A 24,494-nucleotide genomic window follows, 5' to 3' on the forward strand; every position below is an offset into this window, starting at 1 on the left:
CCCCTGATCAACAAATATCACACACATACCATCTTGGATATAGAGAATATTGCATAATATTATTCAAAAACACAGAGTAAAGGAATAAAGACGACGTGTGGGGTGTTCTTTTTCTGCTCCTCTCGGTCCACTCTTTGCCACTTTGCTCTGTGTCCCTAGAGCGCAGACCTTTAGAACTGCTTTGAAGGGTTCCCTTATTCTCTGGCATCTGACTGGGTATGGTACAACACCAGGGAGGTACAGTCAGGAGATCAGAAAAAAGAGTGATATTCTCTTGACTGAGTTCCTTTACTGAAGGCTTCAAGTTTCTTTTTCTTTTTTTTTTTTTAAGAATTGGGAAACTTTATTTTTTTATGTTCTGGATTAGTTTTAAGGAATTTTTTTTGGCTACCTGCGCAGCTTGTGGGATCTTAGTTTCCTGACCAGGGCCATGCCCCCTGCAGTGGGAGCGTGGAGTCCTAACCACTGGACCACCAGGGAATTCCCTGAAGGCTTCAAGTTTCTGTTGGGCAGTCCTTTCCTAGAGTTCTCTCCAGGCTGTGGTTACTGTTCCTTCATGCCTGGAGGTGTTACATCCCCTGCTGGTCTTCCTTAACCCTGCCCACACCTTTGTTAACAGTCCATTAGAAACTCCTCAGTCATTGAAGAGTGCCTCCCTCAAAATGGAATACCCATCTGTTTCCTGGTAGAACTCTGACTGATAGAATGAGAAAAAGTGGGCAGAATTAAAACATGGCCTTTAGCAACAGAAAAGCAACAAAAGTAAGAAGAGCCATAGAGTGACTAGCGCCAAAATGTGCAAGTTTTGCCATCTCCTCTTTCTGCATCTGTGGATCACTAGCATCTGAGGTTGGGTCCTCTAGAAGTAAATACTGAGACGGAATTTTGGGTTCAAGGGATCAACACCTATGAAAGGAATGGGGAGAAGGCAGGGCTGGGAAAAGGGGGAAGTCAAACTCCAATTCAGGCTTTACAAAACTTCAGTCAACCCAACAGGGAGCTCTAGAGTGAGGAATGCCTGTCAGAGTGTCCCACATTAGGCCGAGATGATCCTGCCTTTGTACTCGCTCGTCATTTATTAACTAGATTCACTAGATCACCGAGGAAGGGTGATCTTGGGTAAAGTGGCTCTCTGTAGCTGAGGCAGACATGGAAGTAGGTGCCAGCCGGAGGCTGCCAGCTCACTGCACTCCCTGCAGCTGGGCAGAAAGTCTTACCTTGAAGATGGGATGTGGGGTGCCATCCCCACATCTTCCACACCAGTTTGATCCCAGTCTCTCACTGTGTGCCTGTCTACCACAGGAACTGTTTCCAAAGGCTCCATTCTAATGCCTCCTCCCTAGTAAGAAACACCCCAGCTTAATTAGTTCAACTTATCCTAAGTACTTTCTACAATACTCCCCGCTTCTCCATGGAGGATACATTCCAAGACCCCCAGTGGATGCCTGAAACCACGGATAGTACTGAATCTTATATATACTATGTTTTTTCCTATACATACATACTTATGATAAAGTTTAATTTATAAAGTAGGCACAGTAAGAGATTAACAACAATAACTAATAATAAAATAGAACAATTATAACAGTACAATGCAATAAAAGTCATGTGGTCTCTCTCTCAATATTATTGTACAAATTTAATTCCTTTTTCATCTTAACTAAGCATTTATCAGACATTGTGGGTGTAACTTTTGCAGTTTGAGGTGTGATAGCAAAACTAGCACAAATTTCTTTTTCCTTTTTCACAATTTCACAGATAGAAGATTCATTCTTACCTTAGATCTTAACAACTTCAGCGTATGATGTTTTTTCTTCCCTTATTAAGTAGAGAACTTTCACTTAAAGGAAGCACCTAACGGCTTCTCTTTGGCGTATCCTAATTGCCAGCATCACTACTCTTGCACTTTGGGGCCAAAAAGCACATGAAAAGATGTTAAACATCACGAATTATAAGAGAAATGCAAATCAAAACTACAGTGAGGTATCATCTCACACCAGTCAGAATGGCCACCTTCAAAAAATATATAAACAATAAATGCTGGAGAGGGTGTGGAGAAAAAGGAACCCTCTTGCACTGTTGGTGGGAATGTAAATTGGTACAGCCACTATGGAGAACAGTATGGAGGGTCCTTAAAAAACTAAAAATAAAACTACCATATGACCCAGCAATCCTACTTCTAGGCATGTACCCAGAGAAAACCATAATTCGAAAAGATACATGCACCCCAATGTTCATTGCAGCTCTATTTACAATACAATAGCCAGGACATGGAAGTAACCTAAATGTCCATCAACAGAGGAATGGATAAAGAAGATGTGGTACATATATTCAGTGGAATATTACTCAGCCATTAAAAAGAATGAAATAATGCCATTTGCAGCAACATGGATGGACCTAGAGATTGTCATGCTGAGTGAAGTAAGTCAGACACAGAAAGACAAATATCATATGATATTGCTTATATGTGGAATCTAAAAAAAAAGGGGTACAAATGAACTTATTTACAAAACAGAAGTAGAGTCACAGATGTAGAAAACAAATTATGGTTACCAGGGGATAAGGAGAAGGAGGGATAAATTGGAGACTGAGATTGACATATACACACTACTATATATAAAATAGATAACTAGTAAGAACCTGCTGGATAGCACAGGGAACTCTACTCAATATTCTGTAATGGCCTATATGGAAAAAGAATCTAAAAAAAGAGTGGATATCTGTTTATGTATAACTGATTCACTTTGCTGTACACCTGAAACTAACACAACATTGTAAATCAACTATACTCCAAAAAAAAAAAAAGTAAACCAAGGGCTATTTGAACACAAGCACTGTGATAACTTGACAGCCGATCTAGTAACCAAGGCGGCTACTAAGTGACTGATGGGTGGGGCATGCTGGACAGAGGGATAATTCATGACCAAGCAGGGGGGAGCAGGACAGCATGAGATTTCATCAACACCACTCAGAACGGTGCACAATTTAAAACTTGTGACTCATTTATTTCCGGAATTTTCAATTTAATGTTTTCAGACCTCAGGTACCAGAAAGCATGGAAAGTGAAACCATGGATAAGATGGCACCACTGTAATCAAGTTTCTCTATCTTATAAACTGCCAAAGTAACAGGCAGCTGATTGAAGAAATATGTTCCCACTTTAGGAAATCTGAGGTACTAAGGGAAAAGACAGTACTATATAGTATCAGAAATAACATCACCAAGTAATAGAAGTGCAGCATTCATGCTTCTGTCTGTATATACTCATGGAAAGGGTTGCTTTGTGATATTACCTCTAAGACACTGAACATGTGTGGCTTTGACAATTAATTCTTTAGCTCTGTGCAGTAGGTACTCTTACCTCCTATGTGGTTTCTGAAGAAAGCTATAGGCTTTCCAAATCCGTATTCCTGACTCTTACCATTCCTTAGCAGTAGTAGTATATTTTAATATTGACACAACACTTGAGTTGCAAAATGCATCAGCCATTATATAATGTCTGGCTAAGTCAATATGACTGTTTTTATGGTGAAAATTGATACTTTGGGTTTTTTATGGCCACACCGCAGCAACCTGCAGGATCTTAGTTCCCTGACCAGGAATCAAACCCACGCTCCCTGCAATGGAAGCGCAGAGTTCTAACAACTGGACCACCAGGGAATTCCTGATGCTTTGGTTTCTTTAAACTAAATGTTCTTATCCCTTTCATATACCACCTCTTCATCTGGATCTGTTAGAGATAGTTGACATTGTGCTACCACATTTTCAGATATCCTATTAAAATATATTTAAGTAATGATCTGGACATAAAATGAGATCATTTGAGTGCATTAAGTAGCAAGAAAGTGGGAACATTTCTAGCAGGAGCAAATCTCTTCAAGCTGGTATCTTAAGCAAGGATTGTCCTCTTGTTTTTCTGGACTCAAATGAACAGGCAAATTTAAATTTATCTGGGTTCTTCTCTATCTTAACTTAGAACACAATTAAATTAACTAGTTCAGAATTTAGCCATAACATCTTTAGTATTGAATACAAAAATGATGAAGTACATTAATTATTAAATATTCTTAAAAAAATATTTATTTATTTGGTTGCACCGGGTCTTAGTTGCAGCAGGCAGGCTCCTTAGTTTCGGATTGTGGGCTCCTTAGTTGCGGCATGCCTGTGGGATCTAGTTCCCTGACCAGGGATTGAACCCGGGCCCCCTGCATTGGGAGCTCAGAGTCTTAACCATTGAGCCACCAGGGAAGTCCCAGTTATTAAATATTCTTGATTTGATATTACAGATTATGTAAATAATTATGTGCCAAATTTTGAAGCTGAAGAGCTAATTGTTCTTTAACGTCCTTGACAACATAGTTTATAGATTTGCAAAAGTATTCAACCTACACCTTTTTGAGTGTGCACGTGTACAGCTAGGCAGCGCTCTGATTGTAAACCAAAGGATCCTCAAACCCATGCTCTATCAGATTCTTTCTGAGGATGTAAAAATCTTTGATCTCTTGGGCTTCCTTGGTGGCGCAGTGGTTGAGAGTCCGCCTGCCGATGCAGGGGACACGGGTTCGTGCCCTGGTCCAGGAAGATCCCACATGCCGCGGGGCGGCTGGACCCGTGAGCCGTGGCCGCTGAGCCTGCGCGTCCAGAGCCTGTGCTCCGCAACGGGAGAGGCTACAATAGTGAGAGGCCCGCGTACTGCAAAAAAAAAAATCTTTGATCTCAGAGAGCAGGCTTCCTACTAATTATTGGTTCTGGAAAACAAACAAATAGAAAACACACGTCTTTTTTTTTTAGGACTTTGAAAGGAACAGTCTTTCATATTAGCTTGCTCAGGCGCTAGAGGGGAGCGTGGTGTCATTAAGTGCTGCATTCTGCAAAGTATGTATACCCTGGCATGCCCAGACACTGGGAAAAGGTACAGCAAAGAAGGGCTTAGAAAAATATTTTCCTGAGATTAAAATAGAACAACTTTGGTTTCCAAAAATCTACTGTGATCTAGTGTTTTACACCAAAATTCCCAATATAGGGATTTGATCCCTTTTTAGTGACAATATCTTTCAAATAATTTGATTTTCAAAACCTTATTGTTATTTAAAAATTATATATGCTTACTGATTTTTTAAAAGAAAGTCAAACAATAGAGAAAAATACAAAGAAGAAAGTGAACACAACTGGAACTCACATGATATATTCCCACCATATGGGGGAGGATTCTTTCAGACATCTCTCTCTTTCTCTCTATATATACAGAAATATGCATATGAATTTAAATACATAAAATGATATTGTACCTTCTGTTTCCGGAATGGTATTGTTGCAGATGGAGTAGACATCTTTCTGTGGCAGATGACTTGATTCTTGGTGGTAAAGCATAGTGGTTGTGGGTAGGAGGAGTCACAGAGCCTAGGTTTTAATTTCTTCTCCACTCACTATGTGACATCGGGCAAGTGATTTAACCCATCTCTATGTACCTCAGTTTCCTCATAATGCAAATATGGGGATGATAATATTACCTACCTCAGAGAGTTGATGTGAGAGTAAAATCAGATCACATAATTGTTTGACAGTACCTGCAACATAATAAGTACTTAATACATTTTAACTATCTTAACTAAATATAAGTTTCAACTTCATAGTAACACTGAAGGTTGTTAAAATACGAACGTGGGATAATTTTTTCAAATAACTTTCATCATGATAATCCCAAACCATGCTTTTAACATAAATTATTATTGCTTCTACATATAACTATATCTCCACTGACGCTGGTATTTGCATGCAGCAAATACTATGAACTTATTGACTGATCTACCTGAAGACTTTAACAGAAGGAGATGAACTACCTTTTTATGAAGGCCTCTTTAAGAATTGTTCTGTGGAATGCAAGGTGCCTTTAAGCAAGAGAGTTTTACTGCACTGGCTTTATAAAACATGACTCCAACTAAAAATCCCTGTTAATTATTAAACCCTTATGTATAATCTGGATACCTGACACTGCTGATACTGCAGATTGAGAACAGAGAGTTTTTGTCCCTCAAGTTAAGCCTAAACACCGGTAGAAAAAGGTAGTTATCAAGGGATTTAAAAACCCCAAAATTTTTCCTCTTATATTTAGTAAAGAGTGTGGGGTATCTCCTGTTTTGGCTGGCATATCTAGTGCCTAAACAACTGGTTTAAACCTTGTTTGGGATTCCTGCTTGTTTTAGCATGGCGGATCTTGGAGTTCACAGAATCCTCCTTCTGGTTATTTCTCTGACAAAATGTCTGGAGGGCACAAAACTGCTGGCAGACTTAAAAAAATGTGGTGACTTGGAATGTGAAAGTAAGTCGCTTTTCTTTTTTTCCCTTCTTTTCCTCTTAAAATGAGGCTCTGAAATGATGTAAAATGTTATTGTGGACATGTATGATGAAAATGAACGTTAATATCATTGAGAAATATTTATAAGGTATAGTACACTATAAAAGAGAAATGCTGGAAGCAAAGTATTTTGTGATCGTTTTTAATGTAAATATACAAAGGGGCAAAGATCAGCCTGATATATAAATATATAAGAAATTTTAAGGATATTAATCCAGATCTCAAAAACAAACTAATTAGCACTTTTACTATTTTTTAAGATAAATGTGATTGATTTGTATTAAAAAAGATATCAAGCCATTTGATAGTTATTTTTATGAAGCCCTTACATTTTTTAGTTTCTATTTCACAATCAGAAGTTTCTGATTCTCATGAGTTTTCTAAACTGTTTTTATTTCAAACCATCATGATCTATTGTGTAAACTTTATCAAACATTAATTATTTCTGTGTTCCCTTATTATGAAAAAATACTGAAATCAGTGTTAGGAATACATAATTTTATTTATATCTTTGAATATTAAACTTCCTTCTTCTACAAAGAGAAATTAATTTTCATTTTATTGCTTAAGAACTTATTTTCTGAAATTGGCATTATGGTACAAAATGAATAGCATCCCAGTATATTAGAATTGCTTTATATTGTTCTATCCCTCCAGTATGTGAGAATTACTTCGAATTTGCAACATGTAATTAAAAATGCAAAATATTATTAGTATGAACATAAATGATTTAAAAGTAAATTTTTTATGTGTAAACATTTTCCTTAATCATTTGGATACATAATTTAATATATAGAGAATGTTTACTAGATGATGTTTTATAATAATATTATTATAACAACTTTTCTTTCCTTCTTTACAACCTCATTTTAGTTTCCTTAGGGCTAGGCACATAACATGAAAAGAGAACATTCAAATTTATAGTAATTGATAAAAGTTATTTTAACTTTAATTGCACGACTTAATGAAAATGTTTTACATATGCCAGTATAATTATAATCGTTAATAAGGTATGTATATTACTTTATGTGCTGAAGGGCTAAATCTAGCATATGTGGTTATGGTCTTTCATAGTCATTAAGGGCCTATTATGTGCTGGGTCTGGGGGATGAGGGGTGTGTATCTAAGAGGGATAAAATGAAATGTAAGGTAAGTTTCTTGTCCTCCAGGGATTTTCATTCTAGTGAATGATGACAAGACAGGTCAATATGAAACAGTAAATAGTAATACAACATAAGGATAATAGATAATATTGAAATTCAGAGAAGCGGCAGAGTAGGATGGACCAATTAGGGATGTCTTATAGAGGAAGTAGAATATGAGTTGTCCATGAAGAGAGACTGATGGGTTTTTAGAAAGGCTTAGGAAAAAACAGAAAGAAAACTCAGAATACAGAAAGCGGATGTTGCAGTGAAAAGAACTTCAGTTCAAATCTGGCTCCACCATTTATCAGGTGTGTGACCAACTCTTTGATACTTAATTAAAGGCTCATTTTTTAGTCTGAGGTGAGATTATTTATCTCATAAGTCTGTTCTGAGGATTTAATAATAGCAGTAATAAAAGGTATGAAAGAGCTTATCATGATGCCTGGAGTATAGTAGGTGCCAGAAGAAAACTAATTATCTTTTCCTTCCCTTCTCTACTGTGTGTTTTTCTCTGCATGTTTACATAGCTTTAATAAGCAGAGTCTTAGCCGTAAGAGATTACAGAGGACCTGACTGTCGATACCTGAACTTCACTAAGGGAGAAGAGATATCTGTTTATGTTAAACTTGCAGGAGAAAGTGAAGATTTGTGGGCAGGAAGTGTAAGTATCTAATCTTACAAATTGAATACAGAATAAATGACTAGCTTGCACAAGGATGCCTGGTGTTCATCTCTAAAGGAACTTTAAGAATTTCAAAGTACTTTATATATCTATTAAAAACCCTTAACATATTTAAACAAACAAACAAAAAAATGGTCATGTTCAGTGTTGGTTCCAGAATTTCTATAAAAAGTAGCTTTGGGGAAGCCAGTCCTGTTGGGATGAAGGCTTAAGAGTGCCTTGAAATTACTTTTACACAGCATGCATAGTGTTTGAACTTAGGTTTTATATTTATTTGGAGAGACTTTTAGAGGTGCCAATGGAGATTATGAGATGACTAGGTAACCCCAGCCATTCCTTGGTGCTACCAATGGCCAAGTTTAAGAGAGACTGGGAAGTTTTAGTTAATCAGATTAAATGACATGTCTTGGGAATTCCCTGGTGGTCCAATGGTTAGGACTCTGCGCTTTCATTGCCGAGGGCGCAGTTTCATTCCCTGGTTGGGGAACTAAGATCCCACTTGGCCAAAAAAAGACATGTCTTTCTGAGCAAATAAAGGACTGAGTTGCTATTGACGAGATCCTTAGAAAGATCAGTAACCTAGGGAAGCGAGGTACATGAATTTTTCGTGGAGAAAAAGAATAACTGAGAGAGACCACTGTTTGGCCCAAAGTCCTATTACACTGAAATGCCTAGATGCCTCAATCACCTCTCTGAATATACAGATAGAAAAATTAATGATTAATATTTTCAGTTGAATATAGGTCTGTATCTTAGATTATATCATGCCTCAGAATGAAAAGATACCATGACAAGTGACTTTACTCCCAAGCTGAACAAGCATGACCAACCTGATACATACATCATTTCCATATTGCGTATGCATAAGATCTCTTCCCTGTGTAGCCTCTGTGATCTTTATTTGAAGGAGCAGATTCTATTTGGGTCTATCCTGCTTTTTAGCATGTGGGACTACATGACTGAACTTCAGACTCTTGTTGGCCAGAATTGTTTACCTGGACTTTGCAGCTCCCAAGACTTCTTACTGCTTATGGTGCCTTAAACATGCCATTTCTCTGTCTTGAATGCATGGGAGGTATTCAGTGCAACTATAAGGAAAATGACACAGTATCATAAGAGGAAAAGAAAGCATTCTTTCTTGTTTACTATGTGTGAAAATGATAGTTCCACACAAAAGCAGCATGTAATGTGTGGAGCCAGGGTGACGTTTCAAGCACACTTGGTTTTGTGCCTTAGGTGTCTAGTCCAGGCAGATAACTGTTTAAGAAGCCACACTGTGTGGTTGGGACTCTGGGCTTTCATTGCCAGAGGGCCCGGGTTCAATCCCTGGTCAGGGAACTAAGATCCCGCAAGCCCCACTGGCATGGCCAAGAAAAAGAAGCCACACTGGAGTTCATTCCGTCAGTTTCCAAATAATTGCAGCAACTGGAGAGCTGGAAGAATCACAGTTGAGGTATAATGGTGCTGAATCAAAGGGCCAAAAGAAATATGCTCTTTAAACTTTGACAGGGGTGGGAAATGGGTCGAGAGCGGTTATGTGAAGCCTTCACTCTTGGGGGACATCTTGTATGCACTTAAACCGATTGAGAGGATCTCTGTTACCAAGGCACCCTCAGAAAAGTTGTATGGAACCAAATGCACCCTGGAAGACTCATAGATCTTTACTATCTTGATGAATCCACCTCAGCCCTTCAGAGTTTAAACATCTTACCCAATTTTGACATCCTGAAAATGCTGCGTATGTCACAGCTCCATCTTGCTTGGCTACAGTCGCAATTCTCTTGCTTTTTGATATTCCAGGTTTACTAGTGTAAATCTGTGGTCCACCTGGGCAAGAAAGGTCATTAAGAACAGAAAAAGAAAGAAAATGTGTGGTTTTCCCTCTGAAATCTGAAAAAGTGGCATTTTATAGCTTGGCCCTTTTTTCCCTCAGATTTATGCTGTTCTGTCGAGTAGCAAAAGGAATATGATTTCACTGACTTTCTTTTAGATGGTAAATGAAAGCCGTTAATGTTTGTAATTTGAAATAGATGAAAGCCAAGGACATGAAACAAAATTAAGCTCAATGGCCATTATTGCTCTGATCACTCTTCCTTGCTAATCTTCATTCTTCATTTTGATAGAAAGGAAAGGACTTTGGGTATTTTCCCAGAGATGCAGTCCAGATTGAAGAGGTGTTCATATCTGAGGAAGTTGAAATATCAACAAAAGTGAGTAAACTCATTTCGGTTATTAATTGAATTTATTTATTAAAGAAAATTTGTATTTTATTTTCTCTAACAAAAGAAATAGTTGTAAACACCCAAGAATTCTCCTTTCCAATTACCAATAGTTTTTTTCTTCTTCTTTTTTAATGAATGTATTACTTTATTTATTTATTTTTATTAATTGATGTTGGAGTATAGTTGCTTTATCGGTTATTAACTGAATTTAAAAATTTTTGGCTAAAACAGTTTTCTGTGGTATAAGTGCCCATTAGTTATACATCTTATATAGTGGATATATAAAATAGTCTGAAAACTCACTCTAGGAGTAGTTTGAGTATGTGAATAAAATCAGGTAAGACGAGATTGATGACAAGGATTTTGCTTACTGAAAAATTAACAGGCAGTAAAGTATAGTGGTTAAGAGCATGGATTCTGGAGGTGGACTGGGTTCAAAGCCTGACTCAGCCACTTAGTTCCCACGTGGTCTTGTGTGCCTTTTTTCTCAGCTGTAAAATGAAGATGATGATTATAATATAGTGCTACCTTAACAAATTTATTGAGCAAAAAATGAGCATATTGGGCTTCCCTGGTGGCGCAGTGGTTGGGAGTCCGCCTGCCGAGGCAGGGGACGCGGGTTCGTGCCCTGGTCCGGGAAGATACCACATGCCGCAGAGCGGTTGGGCCCGTGAGCCATGGCCGCTGGGCCTGCGCGTCCGGAGCCTGTGCTCCGCGACGGGTGAGGCGGCAGCGGTGAGAGGCCCGCGTACCAAACAAAAACAAACAAACAAAAAAAATTAGCATATGTAAAGTACATAGAACAGCACTTAGTAAGTGCTATGTAAGTGTTAGATATTATTACTAATATTATTGTCCTACTGGGACAGAGTTTATTTCCCATCACACTCTCTAGGTCTCATATCTGTAAACCTCTTCTGCTGTTGGAGTTTTAAATGAGCTTGATAATGCTGGGCTTGATAATGAGAATGGGAATCAGAAGGTGACTCTTCAATACGTGAATCTGATTAGCCCATTTAATTCACATTCCAGGTTAAGCCTATTTACCTTACATGAGGTCAGTGTGAAGTCAGTCTGCCTAGTTAAGTAAACTATTATCTGGCTCTTTTCCAGCACAAATTCTGGGATTAAATGTCTATTCACTGTATAACTACTGGTCCTGTCAGTTCTGTCTCCAAAATATATCTGTCTTCTCTTCATTTTTACTCTCCCCATAGCCCTGATTCAAAGCATCATTGTCTCTTGAGTAGAACACTGCAGTAGGTTTCTAACTGGTCTCCTTGCCCCTACTTTTGCCCTCTTCCAATTCATTCTCCAGACAGCAATGGATCTTATAGATACAAAAACAAAGAAATCAGATCATGTCATTTGCTTGGTTTAAAGCCTTTTTATGGCTTTGCATTGAACCTGGAATCGAGCCCTGACTCCTTACCCTGGCTCTACATGATCTGCAGCTGCTCCCGCTGCTGACCCTGTCATGTGCCACTCTCCCCGCACTCACTATGCTCCTGGCCACACTGGCCTATTGATAGTTCTTAGAACATGCCAAGCTCTTTCCTAGCCCAGAAACCCAAACGGGCTGTTCCCTCTGTTTGGAATGCTTCCCCTAAGTTCTTCACCTGGTTAGTTCCTTCTTATCCTTTAGGTCACAGCTGAAACATCAGTGCCTCAGAGAGCTCTTCCATGATGATTCTAAAGGAATTACTGCTTCTTAATCAGAGCTTCCTGTTTACTTCCTACATAGCACTTATCACAATTTATAATTACGTTTTTCTATTGTTTACTGTAGAATTTCAGCACCTGGCACAGTGCAGAGCACATAGTAAGCATATAGAAAGTCCAAATTCTTTATTTTTAAAAAAACATGTATTTATTTAGGCTGTACCGGGTCTTAGTTACAACATGCATGTGGGATCTAGTTCCCCAACCAGGGATCGAACCCGGGCCCCCTGCGTTGGGAGCATGGAGTCTTACCCACTGAACCCCCAGGGAAGTCCCTAGAAGGCCCAAATTCTTAGGTCAAGTTCCCTGGGAAATAGAATCCGAGATGGATCTTTGCATCCAAGAGGTTTACTAGGGAGTACTCTTGGGAATAGCACCTGTGAGGGAATACAAGAAAAAGCAGGATTGGGCAGACAGAGAAGTTGAACTGTGATCCGGTTGCAACAAAGGTTTCAGGTGATTCCATAAGGAGCTTTGAAGCTGGAATGGGCTTTCAGGGTTGTCCTGAATAGAGGCAAGGGGTTGGGCCTTTTTATCCTTGCATGACTGGTTCATCTGGGGTAGTGTAACCTTGGGCTAGGTTAGGCTAGTATTTACTAGAGACAGTTGCTATTTTAATTACTTGATTCATTTAATCCTCACAACACCCCTATAAGGTAGGTACTGTCATTATTCTCATTTTACAGTCGAGGAGACTGAGGCATAGAAAGGTCATCCTATTTGCCCAAGGTCACAGAGCTAGTAAACAGCAGGATTAGGATTTGAACCCAGAGTGTTTGGCTCCAGCGTCTGTTGTTAATCACCTACTATGTTGCAATGCCAAAAAATACTGTCAAATTGCAATTCTGAAGTTTCTTTTTGTAAAATTCTGAGCTTTATTCTCATTTCATAATGGTGATATCCAAAGAGCAGTGTATATCACTGTTTCATACCTTCAGATAAAAAAAAATAGCTTCACCATTTTTCTTCTTGATGATTTGGTTGTTTTGTGAGATGAGCAAGGAGATCACTGCTTCCATCGGCTACATGCAATATCTCAATAAAAGAAGTCTAAGTGGGGACTTCCCCAGTGGTCCAGTGGTAAAGAATCTGCCTTCCAATGCAGGGGACACAAGTCCGATCCCTGGTCGGGGAATTAAGATCCCACATGCCACGGGGCAACTGAGCCCGCACACTACAACCGCTGAGCTCGCGCGGCTCAACCTGCGTGCAGCGAGCTACAGAGCGCATGTGCCCTGGGGCCCGCATACCACAAGTAGAGCGAAGCCCGCGTGCCGCAGCTACACCCCAACGCAGCCAAAAAAAAGAAGTTTTTTTAGTGCAACTTCTAACCAGGCCTTCATGCTTTAGAGTCTTTGGTTTGTCTGAGCTGTGACCATGTGCTGTACATTCCCCTCCCTGAAAGCGCTGCACAGCTGCATATGTCCATTCAGTGTACCCTTACCAGGAGCAAGATTTTGTGGCCATGTACACCTGTTCACTAGAGTTTATTTGCAGAATATACTCACTACTTGATTGCCTCTGCTTCTGAATTTCTTCAATTACTTGATAATAAATAAATCCTAATGCAAGAGGATTTTCATTTAGGTTTATATCATTAACCCTGAAAAGTCAGTTATGATACAAGTGTTTGAGATTAGGAGTTTTTGCTCTGCTGTTGAGCTAGTTGTGTGGCCTTGGGAAAATCATACTCATCCATTTTAAATGATTTCAGAGAAACAAGGAGTTTTTATATATTAATGTCAATCGTAACTTTTTTTCTTTCAGGAATCTGACTTTCTCTGTCTTCTTGGAATAAGCTACACATTTGAAAATGAAGATAGTGAGTTAAACAGTGGTAATGGTGAAAATATATATCCATATGAAGAAGGCAAGGAGCCCAAATCTAGAGTATATGAAAGTGATTTTCAGATAGACCTTGGCTTTTATTCAACTTCTGAAAGTACTTTGTTTGAAGACCAATTTCCAGCCTCAGAGGCTCCTGAAGATATCAGAAGTACTAGTGAATCAAAAGATTGGGAAGCAGTAGAAGCTGGAAATGTGGAAGAGTATCCTATTCCAGAAGGGGATCATGTCCTACCATCCTCAGCTATTCCTGAAGTGAAAGGATGGTTTGGATTTGGAAAGGACCAAGCTGGAGAAAAGACTTTTGAATCAGTTACTGAACCTCTAGAAGAAAGCTCATTTCGAAGTAGAAAAATAACCATGGAAGATGAGAATGACCCAGAGGGATTAAACAATGGTGAGCCCCAAAGAGAACATAAGCAAGAACTTGAATCAGAATTTGATTCAGTGCCAAAGAAACAGTCTGAACTAGTGTCTGAGTCAGAGCACATCCTCAATCCTCAAGACACTGGTTGGTTTGGTGGTGGATTTACAAGTTATTTTGGTTTTGGGGGTGAGGATACAGGGCTTGAATTACTGTCCAAAGAAAGCAACCCACCATTACAAGATGTTCCTAGTTCCATATCCTCTGAGGAAGAACCCACCGTTCCATGTACAGAAATATTAACAGAAAAAGAAGACACAATCACTAATGATAGCTCAATTCTCAAGCCAAGTTGGTTTGATTTTGGTTTTGCTATGCTAGGATTTTCATATGCTAATGAAGATAAAATTATATCAGATGATGGAAAAAATGAAGAAGAAGGTGGGGGAGATAAACATGGACATCCTCCAACAAGTGAATTTGACCCTGATAAGGAACAAGAAATAAAAATAATAAAAATTATGGAAACTGAAAATCAAATAGGCAAGAAAAGGGTCTTAGAGAAAACAGACGATTCTGATACTTTACCATATTTTAAAAAGTTCTTGTATACTTTTGACAACCCCTGGAACTTCCAGAACATTCCAAAGGAGACAGAATTGCCATTTCCCAAAGAGACACTGGATGAAAATAATGGAGGTGAAAATGATAAAAGAGAATTTTCAGTTGAGTATTACCCCACAGATAATATGGAAGATATGATGTTGAAAAACGGATACAGTCAGCCAGGTTAGTATAAAAATATCTATAATATGATTTCTTTTTAAAATATAATCTATTTTTTAAAATTTTTATACAGCAGGTTCTTATTAGTTATCTATTTTATACATATTAGTGTATATACGTCAATCCCAATCTCCCAATTCATCACACCACCACCCCTCCCCACCCTTTCCCCGCTTGGTGTCCATACATTAAACATAATCTATTTTAAAAAGTGAAAATCACATGAAGCATCCAGGAATCCATATTTCTCAAAATACTCAATAATCAACAACAACTTTATCAATCACCCTTTTATCAATTTCTGGTTTACTCTGGGATTTAGTAGATCTTAATAACATAAAATAAAATCCCAAGGGACAAAGAATGATTGGCTATACATGGATGTTTCAAGATCTCAAGGTCTTTTACAATAAGCTTTAATCAAACTATTATATGTAAACAGGTTAAAAATATAAATAGTGCTAAGGCTTTTTTTTTTTTTTTTTTTAACAAAAGCAATTTCTGTTCCCTCTGTCCATTTCTACTTCTACTTCTGTCCCAGGGACAATAATTTCCTTTATTTTTTATTTTATTTTTTTGCGGTACGCGGGCCCTCTCACTGTTGCGGCCTCTCCCGTTGCGGAGCACAGGCTCCGGACCCGCAGGCTCTGGACGCGCAGGCTCAGCGGGCATGGCTCACGGGCCCAGCCGCTCCGCGGCATGTGGGATCTTCCCGGAACGGGGCACGAACCTGTGTCCCCTGCATCGGCAGGCGGACTCTCAACCATTGTGCCACCAGGGAAGCCCTCCTTTATTTTTTTAAGAAAATTTCTTTTAGTGTTTATCTCTATTTTCTAAATAAAATATTCATATTCTTCTTTGAGTAACCTATTTTAGATGATGTTCATTGACTTCCTGTTCTGTTAGGTGAGAATTTTTTCTTATTTGCACTCACTTTTTAGCTCATTTACACCTTCCCAATATAGCTCTATCTGAATGGTGTTCTTAGAAACCCAAGCTAAGGTAATTTAAAATTGTCTTGATTCCTGAATGATATTTTATTCTAGATCTATAGCTCCTCCCCCCAAGAAGATCTATGATAACAAGGGTTTTCTTTAAGTGTACAAGATAATAAGGAAACTCAAGCAAAAACAATGTAAAAAGTTTTCAGCTTTCTTCCTCAAGCCTCCCAATTCTGGGAGATCAACAGAGGGCAACAGAAGAGAGCAGAGTATCAGAGGATACTTCTAGATCTAGATGTCCAGGTATCTAGCAACTCCTACGATTAAAAACAAGTGGATAGTATTTTAAGTAAAGAATTATATAACATGACTTTCCCACATCTCCACTCTGATGTCTCTATGATGGACAGATTAGAAACTCAACAAATATTGGCCAAAAATATAGAAACAGTCGAATCCTAGAATGAAAGAAAAATTTTCACAAGAAGAGATCAACAATGTTGCAAACTCAGAAGGAAACACATTTCACTGGTGCTGGTTGATTATCTTGAATTTCCAGAAGAACTATATGTTATTTCTTAATATTCTACAAAATATGAGTTCTTTACTTGATCAACATCCTCAACCAGATTATAGACTTTAGATTCTAACCCTTTTCTAAATAAGGTGGTGTGATGATTTTCATGACTGAAAACATTAGAGACCTAGATTTTCAAAGGCTAGAGGAAATTACTTTGTTCTAAGCTTGTTAGATCCTAAGGGAGTATTTGTGAAAAAGCAGATGAGTAATTGGAAAGAAGAGAGACTAAAAGAAAACGATATCGGGCCCAGAAATACAGTATTCAAAATATAGATATATAAAAATATTTTAGAGCTTATATATAGAAACTTCAGGGCATTCTGAATATCATTTTAGTAGAATTTATCATTTCATATAGTGATGCTGGGAGAATTTCTAAATATGAATAACTTGGTAGATAGTCAAATGAGAACAGGGCATTTATGCAATTATAACTAGTTTTGAGGGACTTTTATAAAAATGTTAAGAAATTCCTTTAAGTTTCAGAAAAATGATGTCTTACTATATAAATACTTCAAAACATTTCACTATTAATTAAATGAAAAACAAGCTGGGGTCGTGCAAAGTTGTTTTAAAAAAAGAATACTAGGGACTTCCCTGGTGGTCCAGTGTTTGAGAATCCACCTTCCAATGCAGGGGGACGCGGGTTTGATCCCTGGTTGGGGAACTAAGATCTCACATGCTGCAGGACAACTAAGCCCGCGTGCTCTAGAGCCTGAGAGCCCCAACGAAGAGCCGGCACGTGGCAACGGAAGATCCCTCATGACGCAACAAAGATCCCGAGTGCTACAACTAAGACCCGACACAGCCAAATAAATAAATAAATAAATATTAAAAAAAAAAAAGAATACTGAAAGAGGGATTCAGATAAAACCACAGACTCTATTTTCTCAATATTGGAGAAATAGCTAAAATAGCCAATATTTTCAGATAATTTCAACAACTCTTTTAGGGAATAACAAATGAAAACTTGACTTATTTAGAAAGAGTGCATAAGGAAAATGAATCACTGATCTTGTAAAAGTATTTGTGAAAAGCTGAGGTTTGAGATAACCACATTTATAAAAAGCTAATATCCTGAGATAAGAATTTACAAAACAGATAAATTAGGGAACAATTACTTATATTACAATATTAATAGATCCTAAGGGAATATTAGGATATTAGAACTCTATTTTACAAAAGGACTCCAAACTGAGCTTATTTAAATAATGAATTTCCCAAGTACAGTTAAATATGAAAACTATTCATTATTTTATTTGAATTAAAATTGTTTATTAATTTATTAACAATTGTAAGAAAGTCATATCTGTATCTAATGTACTTTTTTAAATTGAAGTATTGTTGATTTACAATGTTTCAGGTGTACAGCAAAGTGATTCACTTATACATATATAACTGAATATATATGTATAAGAATATATGTATATTCTTTTTCAGATTCTTTTCTATATTAGGTTATTATAAGGTATTGAATATAGTTCCCTGTGCTATACATTAGGACCTTGTTGTTTATCCATTTTATATACAGTAGTGTATAACTGTTAATCCCAAATTCCTAATTTATCTCTCCCCCGCTTTCCCCTTTGGTAACCATAAATTTGTTTTCTATGTCTGAGTCTATTTCTGTTTTGTAAATAAGTTCATTTGTATCATTTTTTAGACTCCACATATAAGTGATATCATATGATATTTGTCTTTCTCTGACTTACTTCATTTAATATGATAATCTCTAGGTCCATCAATGTTGCTGCAAATGGCATTATTTCATTCTTTTTTATGGCTGAGTAATAGTCCATTATATATGCATACCATCTTCTTTATCTGCTCATCTGTCAATGGACATTTAGGTTGCTTCTATGTCTTGGCTATTTGTAAATATTGCTGCTATGAACATTGGGGTGCCTGTAACTTTTCAAATTATAGTTTCCTCCTGATATATGCCCAGGAATGGGACTGTTGGATCATATGGTAGTTCTATTTTTAGTTTTTTAAGAAACCTCCATACTGTTCTCCATAGTGGCTGTATCAGTTTACATTTCTACCAACAGTATAAGAGGGTTCCCTTTTCTCCACACTCTCTCCAGCATTTATTGTTTGTAGATTTTTTGATGATAACCATTCTGACTGGTGTGAGGTGATACCTCATTGTACTTTTGATTTGAATTTCTCTAATAATTAGCAACATTGAACATCTTTTCATGTGCTTCTTGGCCATCCAGATGTCTTCTTTGGAGAAATGCCTATTTAGGTCTTCCACTCATTTTTTTGATTGGGTTGTTTGCTTTTATGATATTGAGCTGTATGAGCTGTTTGTATATTTTGGAACTCAATCCCTTGTCAGTTGCATAATCCACAAATATTTTCTCCCATTCCATAGGTTGTCTTTTTGTTTTGCTTATGGTTTCCTTTGCTGTGCAAAACATTTTAGCTTAATTAGGTCCCATTTGTTTATTTTTGGTTTTGTTTCCATTTCCATCTCTAGGAAACAGATCCCCCAAAATACTGTTGCAATTTATGTCAAAGAGTGTTCTGCCTATGTTTTCCTCTAGGAGTTTTATAGTATCCAGTCTTACATTTAGGTCTTTAATCCATTTTGAGTTTATTTTCGTATACAGTATTAGAGAATGTTCTAATTTCATTCTTTTACATGTAGCTGTCCAGTTTTCCCAGCACTGTTTATTGAAGATACCATCTTTTCTCCATTGTATATTCTCACCTCCTTTGTTCTAGATTAATTGACCATAAGTGTATGGGTCTATTTCTAGGCTCTCTATCCTGTTCCACTGATCCGTGTGTCTTTGTTCCAGTACCATACTATTTTGATGACTGTAGCTTTGTAGTATAGTCTGAAGTCAGGGAACTTGATTCCTCCAGCTCTTCTTTTTCAAGATTGTTTTGGCTTCTAATGTAAATCTTATAACTTAGATTTAAGTAATGTGAAAATAATACCTCAACAGTATAATCAGGGCTTCCCTGGTGGCGCAGTGGTTGAGAGTCCTCCTGCCGATGCAGGGGATGCGGGTTCGTGCTCCGGTCCGGAAAGATCCCACCTGCCGCGGAGCAGCTGGGCCTGTGAGCCATGGCCGCTGAGCCTGCGCGTCCAGAGCCTGTGCCCCAAAACGGGAAAGGCCACAACAGTGAGAGGCCCATGTACTGCAAAAAAAAAAAAAAAAAAAAAAAGTATAATCAAATATGAAATTATTACAGGAAATTTTCATTTTCTTCACATATATTTATTTCAAATGCAGTGTAAAACAGTATTTAAAATAAACCAATTTAAGCACATATAAATTTGGTGTAATTAATTGTCGAATAAGCCTTTTTTTCCCCTAATGCCATTAAACATCATTGTAGATCACTGTTTGAGTCCTGTATTTACAACAGTCCTATTGTATTCAGACTCCTGAGTTGATTGTTCATTTTTAAGTTTAATGTCCACAGGTGGCATGAGTAAACTACAGATGTGTGTTTGCTTACTTGGGACTTTCATCTTTTAAACAATGCTAAGTAAGTGACAGCATCAAAGCCATGTGTTAAATTCATAACTCAAAGAGCAAAGTTAGACATTGAATAATTCAGTTAGGACTATTCTTTTTTAATTTTTTAATTTTTATTATATATATATATATTTTTTTTTTTGTTGTTGTTGTTGTTGCGGTACGCGGACCTCTCACTGTTGTGGCCTCTCCCGTTGCGGAGCACAGGCTCCGGATGCACAGGCTCCGGACGCGCAGGCTCAGCGGCCATGGCTCACGGGCCCAGCCACTCCGTGGCATGTGGGATCTTCCCGGACCGGGGCACGAACCCATGTCCCCTGCATTGGCGGGTGGACTCTCAACCACTGTGCCACCAGGGAAGCCCAGGACTACTCTTTAATATTGTTTTTCAGGGCTGCACTGATACTTTTCTATCCTTGTCTTAAAAAGTAACTGAGGAATAAATCCCACAATTTACTTGAATACTATAGCTCAGGCTAGGACTAGTTAGAACTTTTTATTTTTGAATCCTGTTTGATTAGTTCATTGAATCAGGTGATCAGTTTAAACTATGTTTGAAAATTGAATTGTCTTAAATTGATGGCTATTTGACATGGTATGCACATGTACGCATGTAATGACATGGTATGCATATGATGCAACATTACAAATGTGTAAAATTATGACATATATGTTTCAAGTTAATTTTTTTTCTTTATTTTGGGGAAGGGTGATCCTTTTTATTTTTATTATTTTTTATAAATTTTATAATAAATTTATTTATTTTTAATTTATTTTTGGCTGCATTCGGTCTTTGTTGCTGCACACGGGCTTTCTCTAGTTGCGGCAAGCAGAGTCTACTCTTCGTTGCAATGTGCAGGCTTCTCTTGCTGTGGAGCATGAGCTCTAGGCCCGCAGGCTCAGTAGTTGTGGCTCGCAGGCTCTAGAGCACAGGCTTAGTAGTTGTGGCACACGGTCTTAGTTGCTCCGCGGCATGTGTGATCTTCCTGGACCAGGGCTTGAACCTGTGTCCCCTGGATTGGCAGGCGGATTCTTAACCACTGCGCCACCAGGGAAGCCTGGTAATCCTTTTTAAATGAAAGTTCTTGAGATGTACATATATATCTTCATATATACAGGGCCATGAGTCAAAGGATGCAGATGCCCTCCAGAAGGTAGAAAAGGCAATGAAATGGGTTCTCCTCGAGAGCCTCCAGAAGGAACACACAGCCCTGCCAAAACCTTGGTTGTAGGATTTCTGATTTCCAGAACTCTAAGAGAATATATTTGTATCCTTTAAGCCACTAAGTGTGTGGTAATTTATTACATCAGAAGTAGCAACTAATAGAGGCTACAAATTTATGTTTTAATGAATTCTTTCCATAATGAAGTATCACAATGCCCACAAGATTCAAAGAATGACCTGCCTAGAAAAAAAATAGGAAGCCCACAACAAAGCAAGCATGTAAAAAAAAATCCCAAACATTTCTCCTTATTTATTTGCAGATATGGTCTCTAAAATAGAGTTATCTATGAGAATTCACGAAGAAGTACATTTCAAAACTCTATCTTCTGAAAATAATGATGAAAAATCAGAAACATCACTAGACACTGAAAGACCTACTCAAGTGGAAATAGACACATTTGTGGAAAATACCCTGTCAAACAGTCAGCTCTTTTCAACAGATTACTCTTTGTCTTCTCAAAATTATGTTGCTCAAAAAGGTAAGAAACAAGCTATTTGTTCTCCAATGCAGCAAGTAAAGAAAAAATTAGATTCAAAATTACATCGCATCAAGTGTTAACATATTTTTATTTATAAATTGACAGAAGATGCTTCTGAGTGTCAGATTCTGAAATATTTATTTCAAATTGATGTTTATGATTTCCTGAATTCTGCGTTTTCACCAATTGTAGTTCTTACAGAAAGGGTAAGTTGACGTTTTAGATGTTTTCAATAATTTTACCTATTTTACTAAGTATAGGAACAGCTGAAAATTATGTTTGAGTGAATCCTTCACTATGTGAGTGTTACATAACATTTCTCTTTACATAAGATTTTACATGTAAGCTTTCTCCTTACATGAATGCTTTGTTGCATGGATGTTGTTAAGGATTTTTTCTAAAGCTTTCCTTAAGCTTTGTTGATCTTGAGCATTTGAGTTTTTTCCTTCTCCTTTTTTTCAAATCAGGGGAAATTACACTAAGAGTTAACTCAGAAATAATATGAACTGAAAATTAACCTTAAGCAAATTATTAGTATTTGAGTGACAGCTGTGACCTCAGAATGGTGTAATATGAGAATCTTGCAAAAGCAACTAGTACCTCAAAATTTAACCAAGTCATAACTGAAATTCTAAAATCTGTCCACTTTTTCATTTATTGTAAATCCTATTAAATTCTATCTCATTTATTGTAAATGAAATATTGCAAAAGGACCTAGCTGTAGTACTTGGAACATGAGGCCTTTTACAAATGTTTGTTCCTTTTCTCATCTACTGCTACCAAATAAATAATTGAGGAAGCACTTTTGTCTTCTCATTTACATTTTAAGATGAAATTTAACAGTGGTTGCCTTCAAGGAGTTCACTCTAGTTGGAGGACACCAGAAAAAAAAATGCAATAATTATAATATGGTGCTGTAATAGCCACAGGAGGCTACTGATATACAGGAGGAGCTGCCTAGTAGACTGATTGGAAGTGGTAGGTAGAGAGGGTGGGGAGGAGGAGCCTGGGAAAATGTCCCAGAAGAGATCTTACTTGAGCTGATATTGAAGAAAGAGTAGGAGTTAGCCAGGCAAGAAAGGATAAACATTCTAGGTTGAGGAGAGAGCATTTTTAAAAGTACAGAAGTGGGAGAGAGCTTGGCATTTTTGGAGGTCTATAAGCAATTCAGTCTGATTGAATACAGAGTGGGACTGAAGTTGTATACTGGGATTATGTAAAAAATAGCTTTGCATGTTATGATAGGAAGTTGAACTCCATCTTTTAAATGACGGGGCACTATTGAGGAATTTTATTTTGTTTTATTTTTTTGCGGTACGCGGGCCTCTGACTGTTTTGGCCTCTCCCGTTGCGGAGCACGGGCTCCGGACGCGCAGGCTCAGCGGCCATGGCTCACGGGTGCAGCCGCTCCGCGGCATGTGGGATCTTCCAGGACCGGGGCATGAACCTGTGTCCCCTGCATTGGCAGGAGTATTCTCAACCACTGCGCCACCAGGGAAGCCCTGAGGAATTTTAAGTAGGGAGTGAACTGAAAAAGTTTCATTTTTAAAGTCTATCTGTCAACATTGTCAAATAAGAATTGAACCGGATAAAGACCAGAGGCAGGGAGGCCAATCAAGAAGTTATCACTTTAGTTCAGGAAATAAATGGTGAAGGTCTAAAACAGGGTTTATAAACTCAAATGAAATGAGTGCAGCACAGGTAAAGGTGAGAGCTGTAACCAACTGGAGAGTGTATGCTTTCTCTGAAACATGTAGTTGCTACTTACCTTCAGCCTAGTTTTTGCCAGATCTTCTGATATTTCAAGAAAAGTTGGAAATCTGGGTTCTTCTGTGTGAAATCTCCCAATTTTTAATGCTGGCAAATATTTAGGTTAGAAAAAATATCATGCAGTTCAGACAAAGCATTCTGTGGGTTGGGTCTGGCCCACTAGCCACATTTTTTAACCTTTGGCCTAATATCTGATAGTGGTTGTTAAAATGATTGGAAGGACAAACTAGGTAGATTTTTGTAGATAGAATTCATCGGGTTTAATGATTGATCGAACGTAGCAAGGAGAAGAAAATGGAAAAGTGAGGATAATTTACCAGATTTTTAGTTATGGTGACCAGGTGCCACTGACTGTAAGAGTATTTGTGAAAACTAGGCTTAATGACACATATTGTTTTGTTTTCAGAGGCTTCTTCCTTACTTTATTTCTTTGCTGGTTTCTAGAGAGTTGACATTACTTGGTAAATAAGTTCAGAGACGTGATTAATTTACTCTGTATGATTTGGTGTTGAAGATGTTGATTAAAAACATTACTTAAAAATCTGCTCTAGCATAGGAGAAAAGGAAAACTAATAATGATGTAATTTATAAAAATAGTCATAATAAAACTTTCAACTACCCATTTAATTAATTCTACTTATTACTATGTCCAACTGACATAGCCCTCACTTGTCATCCCCCTCTCCCATAAATTATACCAGTTAAGTTACTAAATTAAAAACTAATTTATTAGTACACCATATTCACCTTTCATATAAAGTGCTTACTTAATACAGGCTATGCTAAGTAAGCTTACTTTTGTGGACTCATTAAATATCATCAAATACATTTTACTTGAACCATTTTGGTTGAAATTCTTCAGACATGAAAATATTGAA

General features: G+C 37.7%; 1 protein-coding gene across 1 annotated transcript in view; it reads left to right on the top strand.

Moving 5' to 3' along the window:
* Nucleotides 1-24,469, top strand: part of LOC149750278 (melanoma inhibitory activity protein 2-like) — a 27,311-nt gene extending 2,842 nt beyond the window's left edge. Inside the window, 7 exon segments of the mRNA XM_089907647.1 lie at nt 1-6,319; nt 8,028-8,161; nt 10,306-10,392; nt 13,894-15,124; nt 21,628-21,846; nt 21,952-22,068; nt 22,071-24,469. The exon segment at nt 1-6,319 is cut by the window's left edge and continues 2,842 nt beyond it. Coding sequence (XP_089763773.1) covers nt 6,205-6,319; nt 8,028-8,161; nt 10,306-10,392; nt 13,894-15,124; nt 21,628-21,846; nt 21,952-22,068; nt 22,071-22,129 — 1,962 coding nt within the window. The 5' untranslated portion in view covers nt 1-6,204 and the 3' untranslated portion in view covers nt 22,130-24,469.
* The last annotated feature ends 25 nt before the right edge of the window (nt 24,470-24,494 follow it).

This window comes from Delphinapterus leucas, chromosome 2, assembly GCF_059928025.1.
Source record: "Delphinapterus leucas isolate spDelLeu-1000000601 "Yukka" chromosome 2, BTC_Dleu_Yukka2, whole genome shotgun sequence".
NCBI lineage: Eukaryota > Metazoa > Chordata > Mammalia > Artiodactyla > Monodontidae > Delphinapterus > Delphinapterus leucas.